Source organism: Lissotriton helveticus, chromosome 5_1 (assembly GCF_964261635.1).
Source record: "Lissotriton helveticus chromosome 5_1, aLisHel1.1, whole genome shotgun sequence".
In the NCBI taxonomy this organism is placed as follows: Eukaryota; Metazoa; Chordata; class Amphibia; order Caudata; family Salamandridae; genus Lissotriton; species Lissotriton helveticus.
Window position 1 is genome coordinate 1193086871 of NC_136065.1, and position 21989 is coordinate 1193108859.

General features: G+C 42.9%; 1 protein-coding gene across 1 annotated transcript in view; it reads left to right on the forward strand.

Annotated features, from left to right (window-relative positions):
- Positions 1–4967, forward strand: part of KCNK18 (potassium two pore domain channel subfamily K member 18) — a 142339-nt gene extending 137372 nt beyond the window's left edge. Inside the window, exon 3 of the mRNA XM_078641191.1 lies at positions 1486–4967. Coding sequence (XP_078497317.1) covers positions 1486–2327 — 842 coding nt within the window. The 3' untranslated portion in view covers positions 2328–4967. The remainder of the gene's footprint in view (positions 1–1485) is intronic.
- Positions 4968–21989: the final 17022 nt, after the last annotated feature.

Genomic DNA, 21989 nt, shown 5'->3' on the forward strand with positions numbered 1-21989 from the left:
CGGACTGTGGGCCTCTAGCAGGGCCCCCTTCTCCCCTGGCCCTCCGCATTTGGACCTGCCACACAGCGCACGGAAGTTTTTAAATATCCATTTCTCAATGGAAGCTTGTTCTGTGGGCCCTTTCCGCCCACCGCACACACTCCCATTTGGAAATGTAGGTTTGTAAATGCCCTTTGGGTTGTCACATCTTAATAGAGTGGTCAGAACCGCCATCCTAAGGCCGGGAAGTTATTTCTCCGCAACGGACGTCTGTCCGACATCGTAATCAGGCCCTTAATATTTTCAGAATCCACAGAACAGGACAGGGCAATTGAATGTTGGCCAGAGAACATCTTAACTGGTGACCCTACAGCTTCTCTCACTTTCTTGGTTTTCTATAAAGCAGAAAATCTATTTTAAAATCTTGTGTATGACAAGTGCTTACCTTTCATGACCCCATATTCCTTAGAGGCTACAATTTCACATTACCAGACAACACAGCTGGCCTTGTCTTATGGCATATGCCATGGCTGTCACAAATTCTAAATTCTCTTCTACAGATGATGCTTCCTTCAGGGCTATGGACTGAGTTTTCATTACAGTCATGAAAGATAACATAGATATTTTCCACTAACAAAATATATTTGTTTATCGTGCCCTTTTTGGATGTCATACAGGGTGTGGTGCTCTATTGCTGTGATTTCATGTTTTTATTTTCAAACACTAAGATACTATTGACGATTAGTGATGTGAGATAACTAAATCATCTACAGTACAATACAGTTTTAAATTCAATATAAACTACCTGTGATAAGAATATGTTTTGTGCAGCTGTTTTTGAAGTCTATGAGATGCCATTTTCCAGTTTGCTGAGTTGATGTTTATTTGTAGTGGATGCTATACATATTTGTTGCTTTGTTTCTTACAGTTCTTCTCTGAAAAATGCCCTCCATGTTTGATCTCAAGAACATCCATGTCACAGCACTTTCTTTGAATGCAAAGTAATTTGTGATAAATTGGTATGCCTACCTACTCAAGATTACTTTTACCCTAGTGGATTCTTGATGGGTCATCGCTGGGTTTAAAAACATCACGTTTCTTGGTAGCATTGTTTGGCAAAAGTTTTTATCCATATTAGCAAATGTGTGGCCTGGATACAACATAATCATTAAAAGTCAGAAAATTAATTAATTTAGTTTGCACAAAAATGTAATAATAATCTTTAATGCCATCACAAATCATCCTTGAGTACATATTTCACAGAAATATCCCAAACTGGAGGCTTGCATAAAACCAAAGCTGACATTCTTTGCTAATTTCTCAAATGTGTGGACCCAACGCCCTGCTAGTTTATTATTTGTTCCACTCTACATTGAAATGCTCATTGATCCATATGAAAACTTTACCTTTACTGGGTTCGCTCAAAGACTGTTGGTAAAATCTGTTTCATGCTGGATGCGTTCAATGGATCCACAATTTAATACATTGTCTCTTTCATTTCTTTAGGGTATGGCCATCTATCCCCAGTCACCGATGGTGGAAAGTTTGCATGCATTGCCTATGCCTCCGTGGGAATTCCTTTGATGCTCCTTCTTCTGGCTGACCTAGGAGACCTCTTGGCAGCAATACTTTCTAAGTCCTACTGTATTGTTCAAAAGGCATGGTCTAGAAGAGCATCTCGAAAGTCAACGTCATTATTGTCCACCCGATTTTCTTCACAACGAAAAACCAAGCAGGACACTGCATCCAAGTCTGAGTCTGTGCTCCCTTTGAACCAGCGTGTGGTCTTCAAAGAACCTTTAAGCATTGCTGAAGTGGTAAAGAGGCACCAGCTGGGGAAAAATAAATCTGTCCTCCTCAGAAACAAAGAAATATTTGAACTGATCATCGCTAAAGGGAACCTGAAACTGTTGTCTGTAAATGACCTCAAATTAGGTCGATGCCGCTCTTGCCCAGAGCTGAACAAGATGCCCTTGGCCCACAGTGCAATGGAGGATTTTGACAAGATTGGGAAGGAACTTAACAAGCTTAATGTGCCCATTTTTCTGATTGCTTTTATTGTGGTGGCATACACCTTGTGCGGAGCTTCCATCCTTCTCATCTGGGAGAAGGACTGGAACTATGTGGATGCCTTTTACTTCTGCTTCATCACACTGACTACCATTGGCTTCGGCGATATCTTTCCCAATCATCCTAACTACTTTCTGGGGCTGTCGGTTTACACTGTCATTGGCATGGCCATTATGGTTATGGCTTTCAAACTGGGCCAAGACAGGCTAGTAGGCTGCTACAAACAGAGCATTTCGTGCATCAGTGGGGGGAAGGCACGCAAGTACAGCAAAGTGTAGGCGCTTCGCAATTGACCCTCCATGTCCTCGTCTTCCCCAAAGAATGTTCAGTGGCCTACTTGTGAGGCCAGTCACCATCACTATATTATTGGCTTCCTTGCATTACAGGCGCATGAACTGCACATCATTTGCCTTCAGAGACCTCAGTGATAGTGACTGCCAACTGAACTATTGTGTTCCCGACAAAACTTTATGTTCTGGTAGAAAGTGTTTTGGTTTTGTGTTCATAACAACACGGTTTGGAATGATACTGCCAAGACTTCTGATTACAATAGTTCTTTTTCAGACAGCACATGAGGTTTCTCTTCCATTCGAGTGATAAAACTGCCAAATGCAGAAGCGGATAAACAGGAGTAAAACTGTCTTATGGCTAGTGGGTGTGCAGTGATGCTCCGATGTCTTTCTTCTATTTCCAGGGATGTGGTTGAAATACAGTAACTGAAAGGCCAGTCTGTCAAATAGCAAGCAAGATAGAAAGGGGACTGAGTTGCGTGTAATGTAGGTACCCAGCAGAATTAGCTGGTTGAAGTATTGATGTACACTTACATTCTGCCCGGTTTCCGTTTTAGGCTAAAGTTTTAATTGTCATAGAATCTTAAAGATTCTGGAATTTTCCTAACAGACCTAAAACCATTAGATATGCTAACCAGTCCTTGAGCCTTAGACCAAAGTGGAATCTGAAAGAGTAAATTGGACTGTGGCCGGAAGGGCCCTATCAACATATAGGGCTATATGTACAAACACATTTTCCCATAGACACAGAATGGGTAAAGCCATACATCTGGCCCATAGGACATATATGTTTCGATGACTTTATGTCACATAACTATATAAATAAATAAACTAACTTTATTTATTTGCACTAAGTTAAATATGTGCTATATAGCACACTCTTGATTTAGAGCCGTAGAAAGTGATGGCACAAAATCACCTGTCTGGACGTTTATTCTCTCAGTTTGTGTACCTCTTGCAGGTCCTAAAAGACAAAAATTGAACATATCTTATAATCAGCGCATTTCTGGTTATTGTTGTGCCTGGAGTGTTTCATAAAATGAAAAAAGCAAAATTGTAGGTTTTTATTTTTTCCCGTGCAGCCTTCCTGCACACTTGAGAGCCTCAAATGTTTAGAGCATTTTTATTTTCCACAATCCATTCACTAAGAGGCTTTAAGGATGACTGAGGCTTACCTGCAACGTCCAAGTGATGTTATTTGTGCATGACACAGGAACACAATTTAGATGGCAATAGGTTCTTAAGAAATGTGACCAGTTGTGTGAAGAATGAGGCTTAACTATATATAACATAAAAACTCAAAGTGTGGTATTCAATCTCAAGGGTTTTAAACAGCATGTTTTGGTGGTGGTGGTGGTGGGAGGGTATGGTGTATTTTGGCTACATAGGTTTACCTGTATCCTTTGTGTAAACTCAAGCACCACCCAAAGCTAAATATCTGAAAACGGTATTACATATAAGACTTGTGACACTTTAGGTGTATCCGTTGGAGCTATACTTAGCGAAGTACCGCAACTGTGCCTTCCGTTCACATCACTTTTCAACCACTGTTACTCCTTCCTTCTTAGAAGCTGTCAAAAGGGCTGCCTTTTCAATGAAAGCATGCAACAGAAAATATATTGCTCCAAAAAATCACCTATGAGTTCCTACAAAATTCTGTGAATAACACTAGCTACACATTCATGATCAAGGTCTTGGGAACAGGAACACATTTTCATTCGGAAGAAGATTGATACATTTTTTTTTAGAGATCTCATACCTTCTCAAAACGAAAAATGAGATACAAAGTTTGAAATTACCAATGGAGATTTGCCAAACATGTTCATGATCTCTTTTGTTCTGTTATGGGAAGTGTGGACCGAAGATCAACATTCTCCAACCACTCTAGCGACACTCGCAATATGACTGAAGCAGTCAGAGGACAAGCTTGCACTCAATAACTACCTTCTCCTCCATGTCAGGTATTGGCAACGTGCAAGCAAGCAAACACGCTTGAGGAATTCAAAACTATCCATGGAAACAAAACCAGTGATCAAGAAAACAGAAACGTCAGAATGATCAGAACCCCTAGTTGAACAATATTTCAAGATATGGATACAGATGGCAAGGCTAATTTCCAGTAATGCTCAAAAGTATTCTGGAAAATGCTTTGATAGAGTGTGACGCCAAATGACACCCTTTTAGCATAGATGGAACCACATCAATGAATTGTTTTAAAATGCTTAAAGCAGCTGCAAGCAAAAACATATGTCATTCACTGGAGTTGACCTTTATTTGACTATAGTTTTCCAATATTTCATGACAAGTCAAACCAAATCCCTTTGGTCAGGAATTTCCCTTTCTGATAACAACGTGAACTTGCCTTCAGAAGATGAGTGTTGGTTTGCTCTGCTTGATGCTAGTCTACATAAGTACCTTCAGTTCACATTGTGTAGAAACTACAGTTTTTTCAAACAACATTTCAGGAACTACCCATGCAATATTTATATGTATTCTTTGGTTCGTTTATTCAGTGACTCTGGTATTAAGTTGTATTTGTACACGTCACTGCATTTTGCACGTGCACTTTATAATATGAATGGAACGTAGTCTTGCATCGAATGAACTGTTCTTCATAAATCGTTTAACAATGACAACATAAGTATAAGGTTTTTTGTTTGCACTTCCTTCTTACTTCACTTCATTTATTTTGAATATGTCAAACAATCAATCAATCATGTCATTTATAAAGCGCACTACTTATCCGTGAGGGTCTCAAGGCACTGGAGGGTGGGGGAATGCTGCTACTGCTCGAAAAGCCAGGTCTTGAAGAGTCTTCTGAAGGTCAGCAGGTCTTGGGTCTATCGTAGGTGGATGGGGAGGGTGTTCCAGGTCTTGGCGGCGAGGTGGGAGAACGATCTGCCGCCGGAGGTCGCACTTCGGATGCGGGGGACTGTGGCGCGGTCGGCGGAGCGGAGCTGGCGGGTAGGGGCGTAGAAACTGAGTCGTCTGTTGAGGTACGCTGGTCCGGTGTTGTGGAGTGCCTTGTGTGCGTGGGTGAGGGGCTTGAAGGTTATCCTCTTGTTGACGGGGAGCCAGTGCAGGTTTCTCAGGTGGGGTGTGATGTAGCTGCGGCGAGTGATGTCGAGGATCGGGCGTGTCGAGGCGTTCTGGATTCGTTGAAGCCGTCTCAGGAGTTTGGCTGAGGCTCCTGCGTAGAGGGCGTTTCCGTAGTCCAAACTGCTGCTGACGAGAGCCTGGATGACCGTTCTTCTTGTTTCGGTGGGGATCCACTTGTAGATCCTGCGGAGCAGGCAGAGGGTGTTGAAACAGGAGGAAGAGACGGCTTTGACCTGCTTAGTCATGGAGAGGGTGGAGTCGAGGATGACCCCTAGGTTGTGTGTGTGGTCGGTGGGTGTTGGAGCAGTTCCCAGAGTGGTCGGCCACCAGGAGTCGTCCCAGGCCAAAGGAGTGAATCCGAGGATGAGGACCTCCATCTTGTCCGAGTTCAGCTTCAGTTGGCTGTTCTTCATCCAATCGGCGACAGCCTTCATTCCTTTGTGGAGGTTGGTTTTGGCGGTGTGGGGGTCCTTGGTGAGGGAGAGGATCAGCTGGGTGTCATCGGCATAGGAGATGATGTTGAGGTCGTGCAGTCGGGTGACGTGGGCGAGCGTTGCCATGTAGATGTTAACAGCGTAGGGCTGAGCCCTGGGGTACGCCCCAGATGATCTCGGTGGCTTCGAAGCAGAAGGGGGGAGGCGGACGCTCTGTGTTCTGCCGGAGATGAAGGAGGTGGTCCAGTCTAGGACCTTCTCTTGGATCATGGAGGCATGTGCGTAGTGTGCGGTGGCAGACCGTGTTGAAGGCGGCTGACAGGTCCAGGAGGATGAGGGCAGCTGTTTCTCTGTTGTCCAGCAGGGCCCTGATGCCATCGGTGGCGGCGATGAGGGCAGTTTCGGTGCTGTGGTTGCTGCGGAACCCGGACTGGGAAGGGTCCAGGATGCTGTTCTCCTCGAGGTAGCGGGTCAGTTGTTTGTTGAAGGAATGCAATGGAAATTACTGGCATCACATAAATACACAAGCCAGCGGAAATATGTATGCCAATTCAATCAATCAGGGGGTTTAAAGCATGCAAATCACCAGTGAGGGTATCAACCTGCTCTGGGGGTTGGGGAGTTCAGCTTCGAGTCAGCTGAAAAGCCAGGTTTTGAGGCTCTTCATGAAGGTGTGCAGAGTAGGGGAGCATCTGATGTTGGCCGGGAGCTCATTCCAAGCTTTAGCTGAGGTGTAGGAGAAGGCTCTTCCACCCGCTCTGGTTCTGCAGATGCGCGGGGTTTCTGCTAGGGCGAGGTTGGCGGAGCGGAGGTTTATTTTGGGTACGTGGAAGGAGACTCTTTCATTGAGGTATTGGGGTCTGGTGTTGTGGAGGGATTTGTAGGCATGGGTGAGTAGCTTGAAGGTTACTCTCTTCTCGACGGGGAGCCAGTGGAGGTCTCACAGGTGTTGGGTGATGTGCTCATGTCGTGGGATGCAGAGGACAAGTCTGGCCGCGGTGTTCTGGATGATCTGGACCTTACTCGTGATCAAGGAGCGAAAGGCTCTGAAACGAGTTGGGACGTTGTTGCTTGTGTTGTGGAAATAAACACGCTGTTATACTGGAGCAGCGGTACTGTGGTTTTTTGTGACTGCAGTGGATTTATATCCGGTTGAACCTTACAGGCTTTTTGGATATATGGGGTGCGCTACCCAGCCGCAAACTCACTGTAACAAGCTGCTTGGGCAAGCGAACTGCAAAAGATGATATATATATATAATCAGAGATCAGACTCATCACCACATTCAATTCCGATTATGCTAGGGTCCTGGCGATTATCAGTAATCATTGGCACTTAGTCAAACTGGACCCCATTATTGGTAAACTAATCACCTCTAGCACCAACATCACATATCACAGGAGCAACTCACTGAGAGATATGTTGGTCCACAGCCTGATGGAACCCACCCAAAACACAGCAGCACATGGTTGAGGGAGCTCCCAGGATTGCACAAGTGTGAAAATGCAAGTCATGCACCCACAGTACCAATGTCAAGACATTTCCCCTACTCAATGGCAAGCAACACAAGATCTGACCTTTTATCAATTGCAACACAGACTTTGTTGTTTATGTGTTAATGTGTGTATGCGGTCGGAGGTGTGTTGGTTGCACAATCTTTCCGGTGAAGAAACGTGGCCTGGAGCACTTAAGGGTATAAGGAATAATGATGTGACATATCCCATGGCTAGGCACTGCAACACTATACATGGCTCAACCAAGATTTTTGGCATTGACAGGATTCTTGTGAAGTGTGGGGGTGGAGACAGAGAACGAGCACTAAGACTTGAATCAAGATACATATTCAGTCTCAACAGCAAACACCCAGGAGGTTTGAACCAGGACAAGGAGCTTCATGTTCACTTAGGAGAACACCATCTGTCCCCTGTGTAGCCTGCCTTCAATCTGTCTGCACTCTGTTATTAGGGCTTTGAGATCTGCAGTGAGAGAATGCACACCACTCTGCGAAGCCTTTTTGTCTGTCTTTCTTCTCTTTCTCTCTCTTTTCTCTCCTCAGTCTCTTATGGGGCCAAGTGTATGATCTGATTGTGTCTTCCCTCTTTGAGATCTGGTAGATTCCACCTGACTGTTGGATCCCATTTTTTATGTTCTTACCCCCGTCTGGTATACTGTACGCTGTGTGTGGGATGTTTGTACTCTTCATGGACACTGGGCGTTTCTGACTCCAAGCACCCTTGGCACACAGTCAGCCTAGACACATATACTTTTTTTATATTCACACACGTGTTGTGTTTACTTCCACTTTGATTTCTCCCTCCTCTCTTCCTAATTTTCCTATTTCGCCCCCTTTTTCCTTCTCTTTCCTTCCTTTCCTTCTCTCCCCCCCTTTTTTGCCTTGGTGATTGCTTGGTTATTGCCCCTTTTGTCATTTTAAGGTCACTGGACCGTTGATGTGTAATATGATGCGTAATGGGGGACGTTTCTTCTGGTCAACAGGAGGTAGTATGTAGTACATGTTTCTACTTGCACTTGCAATTCTCTTCTTATATCAACATTTTTGAATATTTTACCTCTCTGTATAACTATATTTTTTCTGAGCGGGTGAGACACACTTAATTTCATTTTTGGGATGAAAACACTGGTTTGCTTTCTTTCATTTTTTGACTAATATAGTCTTTCTTCATTATGACTGATGATTTTGCATTTTTTTATTTGCCCAAAGTCTTTTTCCTATGTTGATTTGTCTTTCCACTGTGTCTCACTGTATGCTACAAATACAATGCCACAATGTTTCCTCCCCAGCTTTGAGAAAGACCTCTTGGTCTAAACGTGTCAGCTACCTCAATAAACTGTATTTGGACTTACTTTCTAATTGGCTGCCAACACTCCAAACCAAAATGTGTTGGCAGCCATTTTGTGACTTGGTTGAACCAAGTCACAAGAAATAGGTTAAAAAAGGTTATAAATGAAGAAGAGGGGGTAGAGTAGAAACACCCTGACCCCCTAGGTCTGGTCAAGGGATCCCCCAGGGACCCCAGGTCCAAAAAAAGTATATTCTTTTTTTTTAAAATGAAGCACGGGCTCCCGCTCTTCGTTTCTTTAAGCCCCATGGTCGGCTAGGTACCGGGGGCAATGTCCAATTAATTAGTGGGACACCGCGGGGGCCAGCGCAGGCCCGGGGGCCACCACCTCCCTGGGGCTTCATCAATAATGTTTTGGGGCACGCAGCACCCCTGCAGCCCTGGGGATCGCCACCTCACCGGGGCTTTATTTATTTTAGGGTGGGGGGCCTTGCCCGCTGCCCGAAGCCACAGGGACCGCCACTTTCCTGGGGCTTCATCAATAATGTGTGGTGGGTACGCAGCCCAAGTACCGCCACCTCCCTTGGGCTTATTTAATTTTGTGCTAGGGTCTAACAGGCCCCCAAGCTCCGGGGACTGTCACCTCCCCGGGGCTTAACGAAAATATAGGCAGGGGGCCTCACGGGCCCCCAAGCCCCAGGGACCGCCACCTCCCTGGGATTTTAGAAATAATTAGCCCACCAGGTACCTCCAGTAAGCCCAACACAGTGAGATTGCTGAGAGGTGGTCCGAGGCCACGTCCCTTTTTACACCACTCTGCAAACGTGCCTCTTGGTGCATTGCTGGTGGGGTGAAGAGGTCCTCTTGTGCTCTGAGGACCTCATGACTAAAGTGGACTTCATCCCTGGGCTGCAGTGCGCCAGGAGTCACATTTGCAGAGTGGTGTAAAAAGGGGGCGTAGCCTCAGACCACTCTCAGCAATCCAGCTGTGTGGGGCTTACTGAAGGTACCTGGTGGACTGGTTGGCTTCTAGGGACCCTCAGGATTCAAGGGGACTTAATCCCCAACCCAGAACGCACCAGGAGGCGTGTTTGCAGAGTGGTGGAGAAAGGGGACGTGGTCTGTGTTCTGTCTACAATCCCACTATCTGGGACATGCTGGAGTTATCAGGTAGGCTAGTTGGCCCCTAAGGTCCCCCAGGGCCAAAAAAGCATATTCTGTTTTTAAAAACTGAAGCGCTCGCTCCTGCTCTTTGTTTCTTTAAGCCCCTGGGTGGGCCAGGTCTGGGGGCAATGTCCAATTAATTAGTGGGGCACCACAGGGGCCCCGCAGGCCCTGGGACGGCCACCTCCCTGGGGCTTCATCAATAATATGCGGGGCACGCTGCCCCGGGGATCGCCACCTCACCGGGGCTTTATTTATTTTAGGGTGGGGGGCCTCTCGCTCTGCCCCAAGCCCCAGGGACCGCCACTTCCCCGGGGCTTCATCAATATTGTGTCGCGGGCACGCAGCCCTTCCACAGCCCCGGGGACTGCCACCTCCCCGGGCCTTTTTATTTATTTTAGGGCGGGGGGACTCGCGGGCCCCACAAGCCCTGGGGACCGTCACTTCCCCGGGGTTTCACAAAAATATGGGCAGGGGACTCGTGGGCCCTCAAGCCCAGGGACCGCCACCTCCCTGGGGCTTTTAGAAATAATTAGCCCACCAGGTACCTTCAGTAAGCCCCACACAGTAGGATTGCTTTAAGGTGGTCTGAGGCCACGCCCCTTTTTACATCACTCTGCAAACGTGCCTCTTGGTGCATTGCTGGTGGGGTGAAGAGGTCCTCTTATGTTCTGAGGACCTCATGACTAAAGTGGACTTCATCCCCCGGGCTGCAGTGTGCCAGGAGGCACTTTGAAGAGTGATATAAAAAGGAGGCGTAGCCTCGGACCACTCTCAGCAATCCAGCTGTGTGGGGCTTACTGGAGGTACCTGGTGGACTGGTTGGCCCCTAGGGACCCTTAGGATTCAAGAGGACTTAATCCCCAACCCAGAACGCATTAGGAGGTGCGTTTGCAGAGTGGTGGAGAAAGGGGACGTGGTCTGTGTCCTGTCAGCAATTCAACTATCTGGGACATGCTAGAGGAATCAGGTAGGCTAGTTGGCCCCTAAGGACCCCAGCAGGGAAGGGTAACTTGCCAGGAAGTGTGTTTGCAGAGTGGTGGGGAAAGGGGGCGTGTCCTGCTATGTGAACTTAGCAATCCTGCTGTGTGGGACTTACTGGAGGTAATAGGAGGGGTAGTTGGCCCCCAAGTTTGACCTTGGGGGCCAACTACCCCTCCTGTTACCTCCATTAAGTCCCACACAGTGGGATTGCTAAGGGGTCTTTGGAGGCCACGCTCACCTTTCTTTACCAGTCTGCAAATGTGCCTCGTTGGCACAGTACTGGTTGGGGGATGAAGTCCACTTTACTTCTAAAGGACTTTGGCGGCCAAGTAGCCCTGCTGGTATCTTCTGTAAGTCCTGCGCAGTGGAATTCCTGAGCGCTGGTTAGAGGCCTAGGCCCCTTTCTGCACCACTCTTCAAACACGACTACTACATTATAGTTAATAATTAGCATTTTAAAAACCTTGGAAATTCACTGAAAAAAACACAGGTTTCAGAGATATTATAGGTAGAAATTAGCATCTAAAAAAACCGTAGAAATTCACTGAAAAAACCATAGGTTTCAGGGATGTTATAGTTAGAAATTAACATTTAAAGACCTTAGAAGGTCACTGAAAAAACCACAGGTTTCAGGGACATTATAGTTAGTTGGACATTTCACTCGTACAAAACCAGAGAAATTCAGCCGATATAGTTAGTTGAGCTAACCATAACTCACACCCCTGCAATGCACTGCTGATGACATCACTGATGACATCACTGATGACATCATTCACTTAATAACTGATGCACCTCCTCACACCCTAATATAACCTTTCATACACCCACTCTAAAATACAGACTACCATTCTCGAAACCATAGACACACCAATACTAGACCTGGGCGTTAAAAAAAAAAACTCTGTGAAGTTCCACGAGTAGTGGAGTGCAGTGCAAACTGCAGTTTGTGCTGGTATTCCTGCCTCTCGGGTAGAAATTTTACCCGAGTGGCCGCTCGCGAACTTACAGTTCACGATCACAAACTTACCATTCACGATTGCGAGGGGGGAAAAAAATCTGCTGCACATCGCGAAGCAGAGTTTTCTGCACTCCGCAAGCTCCGCGTAGTACGGAGTGCAGAAAACTCCGCGAACGGAGGGATGTTCACCGCCCAGGCCTAACCAATACCAGTTAGTATATACCCACTCACTGATTCATAGGTCTATACCCACATCTACTCACTCACCCATACAGTCACTCATACACGCAGTCACTCGTGAATGCAGTCTCTGATATATGCACTTTTACACCCATACAAACACTCACACACCACCACTCACCCATAGAATTTCTCCCACACCTAGTCAGTCACCCAAAGACTCAATCACACTGCCATTTAATCACCTATACAGTTGTAGACACACCACCTCACTTATTCATACAGATACTAACACATTCTTACTTTCTTATAAATCACTGACACAAGCACACACTCATCCATACAGCTACTCTCACAATCACTCACTCTCACATATAGTCACTTATATACTCCAACACTCACATATACCGCATTTTAAATACGTTACTCACATATATACCACTGAGATACCCATTCAATCACCAACATAGCCATACACATAATCACTCATCCATACAGCCCCTTGCAGATGCACTCATGAGCCCAAACACCCAGTTAATCACCCACTCACACATCCATGCAGGGAGTCACACACACCAGACCTACCAACACAGACACTCAGGCACCCATACAGGTATTCAGACAACAAGTCATTAACCCATGTAGACACTCATGTAGCTACATACTAACCCATACAACCACTTACACACCAACTGACAGACTGATAGGGGCATTCACACAGATTAGTCATTCACCCATGCATTCATTAAGACACCTTTAATCACACACTTACACAGTCAGTCATGCACCGAGTAAATCATCAATTCAGAGACTCTTACACCCACTCACTCTTCAATACACCTCTGCATATCTATATATAACATTATTTAACTTTTAAAAAACTCTCAGTCTCTAGATAATGTCATCGGTGATGTCATCAGTGATGTCACTTTAGATGCCATTAGTGATGTCACTGATCATGTCATGAGGGATGTAATATGTGACATCATTAGCAGTGCATTGTGGGAGCGCAAGTTATAATTAGCTGAACTAACTATAACAACCAAATTTCTCTGGTTTTGTATGAATGAAATGTCCAACTAACTATAACATCCCTGAAACCTGTGTTTTTTTCAGTGAATATATGTATATGTATATATATATATTTATGGAATGATAAACATTTATGTAGTGATATACATATATATATATATATATATATATATATATATATATATATATATATATATATATATATATATATATATATATATATATATATATATACACACTGGTCGTCTGTGGCTCTCCCCTGAGACAGCAATCTTGGAGGAAGTATGGGAGTGCTAGTGGGGGAGCCCCCACAGTGTACGTCTGAATACAACCACCCTACTTCAGCAGGAACTCCCACGAAGAAGGCACGGACTTCAGGTTCTCAGCATTTAACTTCTTTTATTATATTGAGTCACCCACGACCTTGAGACACTCGAGACGCGTTTCGGCTCCAATGGAGCCCTCTCAATCTGTTTGGCGCCATTTTGTTGTCAATATATATAGTCACACCCCTTAGAGGTAACAATAGACATAGATAAAATACTTAACAGCTGTATGTGGCATTGAACCCCTTGCTGTTAAATGTATACATTGTCATCATTATGAAGGCCATAATCACAGCTTTATAACAATTGCGCAAAGCACATATTGCATCACCATAATCACATTTGACATTTGTTGTCCAGGTAAAATAAATCTAACCATACAATACATATGTCGCCTCTATGCGAGGTAAATCACATTGCAATTCTTTTTATGGCACCAGACCACTCAGAATATTTCACCTGAATTTCACACTAAATATAAATCAATTACAAAAGTATTTTTGTTTCAACCATAAAAAAGGACGCTGTAGTAAAAATATGGAGCAAATAACATGCAGTGAATTATATCTCAAAGTCCCTCTGCTATGGATTGCCACCCTGCTAAGTTGAACGGACTGCTGGTAATCTTGATACTGACTCTTCCTGCCTTTCAATCGATAGCCATGACAAGATTTCAACAACCCCTCTAATATTAAAGTTAGCGTGCCAGTAGATAGGTGACCTTCATTATTTGGGACCTTGTTAGAACACATTTGAGTCCGACTAAAGATAAATGTCTGCGTTTCCCATGCGTGTGCACATTGCTAGAAGGACTACCCCTCCCATAATGCAATCTGGCAGTCATGAACATGGCTGAAATGGATCACGAGAAAGGATCCGTGAAACAAATATTATTGGGACCAGTATGCAAACCAAACTGAGCCCATAAAATAGGGAACGTGAAATTGTTAAGTTAGAGAAGACACCAGTCTCAATGTCTTATATACATGAATGGCGTGCAAAGCAGAATTTCATCCAAACCCAGGCTCAGGGTAGAGGGGGACCAATGCTTAAACAGTAGTAGATGTGCCGAATGAACCTCACCGCTACAGCATGGACGTCAGCAGTGCCCGGTCACCACGGGGCGTCAGAATCCTGGGCAAGGCATTTCTTGCGGAGAAACGTTGAACCCATGCTGGCAGCCATAATAGACCGCCCCGCTAAGGGACCTCTGCCCCTAACTGCCGCCATTCCCGTTCCTCTGCCAGACGTACACCGTGGGGGCTCCCCCACTAGCACTCCCGTATTTCCTCCAAGATTGCGGTCTTGCGGTCACAGGGGAGAGCCACAGACGACCAGTATATATATATATATATATTCACTGAAAAAACCATAGGTTATAGACCATATATAGTTAGGAATTAGCATTTAAAAAACCTTATTTTACTCACACAAAACCATTGAAATTCCATATATAGTTAGTTGTACTAACTATATATCGCGCACCCGCAATCCACTGCTGATGATGTCACATATTACATCATTCATGACATGGTCAGTGACATCACTGATGACATCACTGATGACATCTCAAATGACATCACTGATGACATCACTGATGACATCACTGATGATAACATCCAGTGACTGTATGTTTCTGTAAAGTTAAAATATGTCTTATATATTGAAGAATGAGTGGATGTATAAGTGTCTGGATGATGTATTTAGTAGGTGCTTGACTGACTGTATAAGTGAGTGATTAAATGTGTCTCACTGAGTGCATGGGTTAGTGACTAAACTGTTTTAAATTGTGCACCATTGTGTCTGTTGTTTTGTAATCTGATGCAATTGTTGATCATTAGCTATATGACTAACTGTATGGGTTATTGATTAGTTGGCCAAGTATTTGTATGGGAGACTGAGTGTGTGTGTGGGTGTCTGGGAGGTGTATGACTCTGTGCATAGATGTGTGAGCAGTTGATTCACTAGATGTATGGGTTCAAAAGTGCATGTGGAAACAGCTGTATGGGCGGTTTACTGTGTGCATGAGTGTATTGGTGAGTGAATGGATATCTCAGTGCTACATGTCAAAGTAAGTACATATGTAAAACACAGTACATGTGGTAGTTGACATATATAAATAACTGTGCATAAGAGCCAGTGAATGTGTGAGTGGCTGTATGGATTATTGTGAACTTGTATCAGGGATTGTATAACAGAGTAAATATGTGTTATTATATGTTTCAATAAGTAAGGTGTGTTTAACTATATAGTTGAGGAAATGGAGGTGTGATTGATTCTTTGCAAGACTGATTAGGTGTGTAAGTAACTCCATGGATGAGTGACAGTCTGTGAGTGTCTGTTTACACTGAGTGTATCTAAGGTTATATTAGAGTCTGAAGAGGTTCATCGTATCATCACATGAATGATGTCATGAGTAATGTCAAATGAGATGTCATCAGTGATGTCATTTGAGATGTCATCAGTGATGTCATCAGTGATGTCACTGACCATGTCATGAATGATGTAATATGTGACATCATCAGCAGTGGATTGCGGGTGCGCGATATATAGTTAGTACAACTAACTATATATGGAATTTCAATGGTTTTGTGTGAGTAAAATAAGGTTTTTTAAATGCTAATTCCTAACTATGTGGAGAAGTGTGGCTCACTGGTTAGAGGAGGCAGACCCTGATGCAGAGGTCAGGCCGGGACCAGGGTTCAATTCCCGACGCGGCAGGGTCTTGAGCCCAAAATGTCCACGGACTCGATAATTCTCGCCTCGGTGCCTACTCGAATCATGGGTTCACACTCTGCAGCTCTGGGCAATAGCTTGCTTAATCTCCACTACGGCCCCCCGCGGCGGGATGCCTGGTCTTCACCTTGGGGATACCCAGTAGGGGTAATCTCGCAGGGAAAGCCAGGACGGGTTCCCAAAGCAAGCGCTAAGAGACCTGTCGGTGATTTGGCGCTATATAAATCGAAATTAACATAACATAACTATATATGGTCTATAACCTATGGTTTTTTCAGTGAATTTTCAAGGTTTTGTAAATGCTAATTCCTAACTATATATGGTCTATAACCTATGGTTTTTTCAGTGAATTTCATTGGTTTTTTAAAAGCTAATATCTGTAGCTGTAAAATGTATTCTTCTTTAAATCCAAACATATATTTTATATGTTTATTAATAATTTTTTTTTTAATACTTTTTTTTTGTAAGCTCCCGGGGCGCGGACAGGTGAACGCACGGGTAAGCGCAATCTTGCGGCGCGCCCCGGGGCGCGTACTAATACGCGTCCCGGAAGCGCTATTGCCGCGAACGAAAACAACATTGTGACGTATCGCGTAGCCGCCACGCCTTGCGTCATAAGACACGTATCGCGTAGCCGCGAGATGCGTCTTATGACGCACCGCGTAAGCGCACCCGGAAGCGCATACGATCGCGCAACGTAAGCGCCCCGATGCGCTTATGATACACGCCCGGGACGCGCCCCGGGGCGCGTAGCGTAAGCGCGTCAAACCATGTGACTTTAAAATAACACTTTTCATTGGTTCAGAACTTTTTTTTTTCCAAATTGTGTGAAACCCACCCATTTCTCTCACTATTGCTTTGTACTTGGAGAGAGCAAGAGCTGTTCTGTCTACTCTATCTCCTACTTTTCTGATCTCCAGCAATGGCTGCAAGAGAGTCATCCAGCAGTGATTCAGATGGATTTTTAGATGAGGACCCTCCTCAGCAAAAGAAAAAAAACCATTTCATCTGGAAATTTTACGACATCCCTGAAGGACAGAAAAAAGTCAACGCTCCCAAAGTAACCTGCAAAATATGTGGGAGTAGTTTATCCAGAGGCAATCCTCTGAAAAAATATAGTTTTGGGAATGCTAATTTGATCAGGCATGTGAAAAGAAGACACCCTAACAACTTTGCCAGGGAGAGTGTCAGAGAGCTGGCACGGAATGTACCAACAGATGGCGGCAGCACCTCCACTGGTGGAGCAACACCTTCGGGACCACCCCGTGGAAGAATGGTCCCTAACATTCAGCCGGTGTTTGCAGGCATCAAATTTTTGTGCACGGAGTGTGACGAACTGCTCTGCTATGGGGAGCAGAGTGTTGAACTCATTGCCCTAAAGAAACAGCAACACCGCTGCTCTGCCAGTCCCTAAATTTTCAATTATTTTTGCTCCTGTTGAGCAGTTTTGGAATCCCTGTTTTTGTTTTTCCCTTGACAAAAATCCAAAAAAAATATAAAATTGTTTTAAAAAGTCTAAAAAAAATATAAAACAACAAAAACAAAAAAATATATATATAAAACAACAAAATCAAAAAAAAAGTTCTTTTCAGAACTACCTCCAATTTATAAAAAGAAGTTTTTAAAAAAAAAAAAAAGTCTGTCATTTTTAATCTCCATGGTACGCTCCCCCGTAAGATCCCCGGTGCGCGTACAGGGCGCTCCCTCCCGCGAAAATCGATTTTTTTTAAAAAAAAATTTCACCCGCGGGAGCCTTTTATGGCCCCCACATCAAAAGTAGGGGGTCAGGGGGGTGTACCCTGCCCCCTTTTGCTCATTTCCCCCCTTTGATTCTTGCCACCTCTTGTGTCTCAATCCCACCGAGACACAAGATGGCGGCCGCTGCGGACTGTTTCGAATGTTTACAGACACCCGAGAACCAATCAGCTTGCCGTGCGCAAGTCGCGTGGCGCGCCTGAAGCGCTCTCCGGTACGCGTACCGGGCGCGGCTCTAGATATATATCTTTTTTTAAACCTAATTTACTCAAAATTCACAGGACCACATATCTTGAGACCTAGCAAAGGCACATCGGGCAAACAATATCTACAATTTTGCCAAGTTTCGTGGAAATCCATTCAGCCGTTCGGGCTAAAAGTGAGGCCAACCGCCCTATGGAAAACTCAATGTTAAAAACACGTTTTGGGACCCCCCTTTTTTCTCGGCCCCCCCTTGACGAAACCCCCCCAAATTTTCAGGGCCTGCTCAGAAACAAAATGTTCCATTTTCCTGAAAATTTCAGCCAATTCCGTCCACAAACGCCAACGTTATTAAACATAGAATTTTCAAAAATCCCATAGAGAAAAAATCCTAACTATATATACCTACTGGCGACCGCCAGTAGGTAATATGTATATCACTACATAAATGTTTATCATTCCTTAAAAAAAATAAAAAAATAATATATATATATATATATATATATATATATATATATATATATATATATATATATATATATATTATAGGTTTCAGGAGTTATATAGTTAGGAATTAGTTTTTAAAAAACCTTTGAAATTCACTCAAAAACCTATAAGTTTTAGTGGTGTTATAGTTAGCTGCACATTTTACTCATACAAAACCAATGAATTTGCTCCTATATAGTTAGTTGTACTAACTATATTTCGCGCACCCGCAATCCACTGCTGATGATGTCACATATTAGATCATTCATGACATGGTCAGTGACATCACTGATGGCATCTCAAATGACATCACTAATGACATCACTGATGACATCATCCAGTGAATGTGGTTTGCTTCGTTATTTAAATATGCATTATATATATAGCAATTTACATTGAAGAATGAGTGGATATATATAAATAAATATTTGGATGGAGGATTTAGTAGCAGTGTAATTGACTGTTTACTTGACCAATTTATAATGTCTCACTAAATATAGTGGATAGTGACTAAACTGTGTGAATATCTGTATCACTTTGTCAGTTGTTGTGTAAACTGATTCTACAGTTGGTTACTAGCTACGTGAAAGTCTATATTAGTTATTGATTAGTTAACTGAGTATTTGTATGGGAGTGTGAAAGTGTGTGTGGTTCGGTGGGGGGTGTGTGACTGTCCAAAGATGTGTGAATAGTTGATTCAGTAGATATATGAAGTTAAAACTACATGTTCTAACAGTTTGGGTGAGGGAATCTCTTTATGGGTGTGGTGATGAGCAAATATATTTCTCAAAGGTACAGGTCCAACAAACTAGAAAAATAAAAGGCAGTGTATGTGTCAGTTGTTGTATATAAATAAGTATACATAAGACACAATGATTGTGTGAGTGACTGTATGGATAACTGTATACTTGTAATAATGATTTTATAATTCACTAAGTATGACTTACTATCTAAAGGAATAGAAGAAGTGGTGTTTGTATAAGTGTTTTGCTAAGTAAATATGTAAGTATGATCCATTGTTTGCATAAGTGAGTAGGATGACTTCATATGTGAATAGGATGCGTGCTGTTGTTTAATGTCGATATAGATGTATAAGTATTTTTGATAGTGTTCTATTGTTCATTGACAGCATGTATGAGTGAATCCATAGGTAAGTGATTAGATGTGTGTATACATCTATGAATCACTGAGTGGATTTTTAGATACTTGTATTGCTGTGACAATGTATTTAAATATGATACTCTGTATTTTACAAACAGTGATGAAAAATTGTAATAGTGTATGAAAAGGTGTATGTGATTGTCACGTGGATGATGTCATCAGTGATGTCATCAGTGATGTCATTTGAGATGTCATCAGTGATGTCACTGACCATGTCATGAATGATCTAATATGTGACATCATCAGCAGTGGATTGCGGGTGCGCGAAATATAGTTAGTACAACTAACTATATAGGAGCAATTTCATTGGTTTTGTATGAGTAAAATGTCCAGCTAACTATAACACCACTAAAACTTATCGTTTTTTGAGTGAATTTCAAAGGTTTTTTAAAAACTAATTCCTAACTATATAACTCCTGAAACCTATGGTTTTTTCAGTGAATTTCAAAGGTTTTTTTAAATGCTAATTCCTAACTATATAAGGCCTGAAACCTATGGTTCTTTCAGTGAATTTCAAAGGTTTTTTAAATGCTGATTCCTAACTATATAAGGCCTGAAACCTATGGTTTTTTCAGTGAATTTCAAAGGTTTTTTAAATGCTAATTCCTAACTATATAAGGCCTGAAACCTATGGTTTTTTCAGTGAATTTCAAAGGTTTTTTAAATGCTAATTCCTAACTATATAAGGCCTGAAACCTATGGTTTTTTCAGTGTTTTTTAAAAAAAAATTGATTGGTTAACTGGCTTATTAAGTGTATCTTAGTGAATACATATATTAGTGAGTAATGTTTAAATATTTAAAAATAGGCATGAGTGATGTAATATGTGACGTCATCAGCAGTGCATTGCAGACGTGCAAGTTATAGTGAGTCCAACTAACTATAACGTGGGAATTTCAATGGTTTTATGCGAGTAAAATTTCCAGCTAACTATAACTGGTGTGAAACCTATGTTTTTTTCAGTGAATTTCAAAGGTTTTTAAATGCTAATTCCTAACTATAACTGGTGTGTAACTTATGGTTTTTTCAGTGAATATATATATATATAAAATTTCTATGGCAAAATGAAACCCCTCATTTTGTTCCTTTTCAAATTAAATGTATTAAGTGTTACCACTTTATTCCAATCAAGATGACTTCAGGTGTGCCATACTTTTGTCATAAGTAAGACTGTTAGCGTTCTAGTTGTTCTTTAGAACACTCTGGGACATTCTGTCATTGGGCTATAGTTGGGCTACATCTGGCTGATATTTGGGCTACATTTGGGCTCTTTTGTCTCTGGTGGTCATCTTGGGAGACTGCATATCAGAATTTTTTTAATGAAATAAAAGAGGATTTGAGAAATCACTCAAAATGTGCCCTAATTTTTCTTTCTTCAGCACTAATCATAATTTCTATGGCAAAATGAACCCCCTCATTTTGTTCCTTTGCAAAGTAAATGTTTTAAGTGTTAACACTTTATTCCAATCAAGATGACTTCAGGTGTGCCATACTTTTGTCATAAGTAAGACTGTTAGCGCTCTAGTTGTTCTTTAGAACACTCTGGGACATTCTGTCATTGGGCTATAGTTGGGCTACATCTGGCTGATATTTGGGCTACATTTGTTTTTTTTGTCTCTGGTGGCCATCTTTGGGCTACATTGGGCTACATTGGGCTACATTTGGGCTCTAACATATATATAGCCCAATGTAGCCCAATATATATTTTTTCAAAGTTAATTTACGTAAAAACCACTGGAGCACATATCTTGAGACATAGCAAAGGCACATCGGGCTACCAGTCCCTACAATTTTGCCAAGTTTGGTGGAAAACCATTCAGCCGTTCGGGCTAAAAGTGAGTCCAACCGCCCTATGGAAATTAACATGGGGAAAACACGTTTTGGGACCCCCTTTTATCTCGGCCGCCACTTGACGAATCCCCCCAAACATTCAGGGAAAGAGCGGAGCGCCGCGAGGCAAAGTTAAGGAAAATTTCAGGAAGATTCCTCAACCGGCGCCAAAGTTATTCCCAATAGAATGTTGCGATTTCCCTATGGAAAACAATCCTAACTATATATACCTACTGGCTATCGCCAGTAGGTAATACCTACTGGCTATCGCCAGTAGGTAATATAACATTTCTATGGCAAAATGAAACCCCTCATTTTGTTCCTTTTCAAATTAAATGTATTAAGTGTTACCACTTTATTCCAATCAAGATGACTTCAGGTGTGCCATACCTTTGTCATAGGTAAGACTGTTAGCGTTCTAGTTGTTCTTTAGAACACTCTAGGACATTCTGTCATTGGGCTATAGTTGGGCTACATCTGGCTGATATTTGGGCTACATTTGGG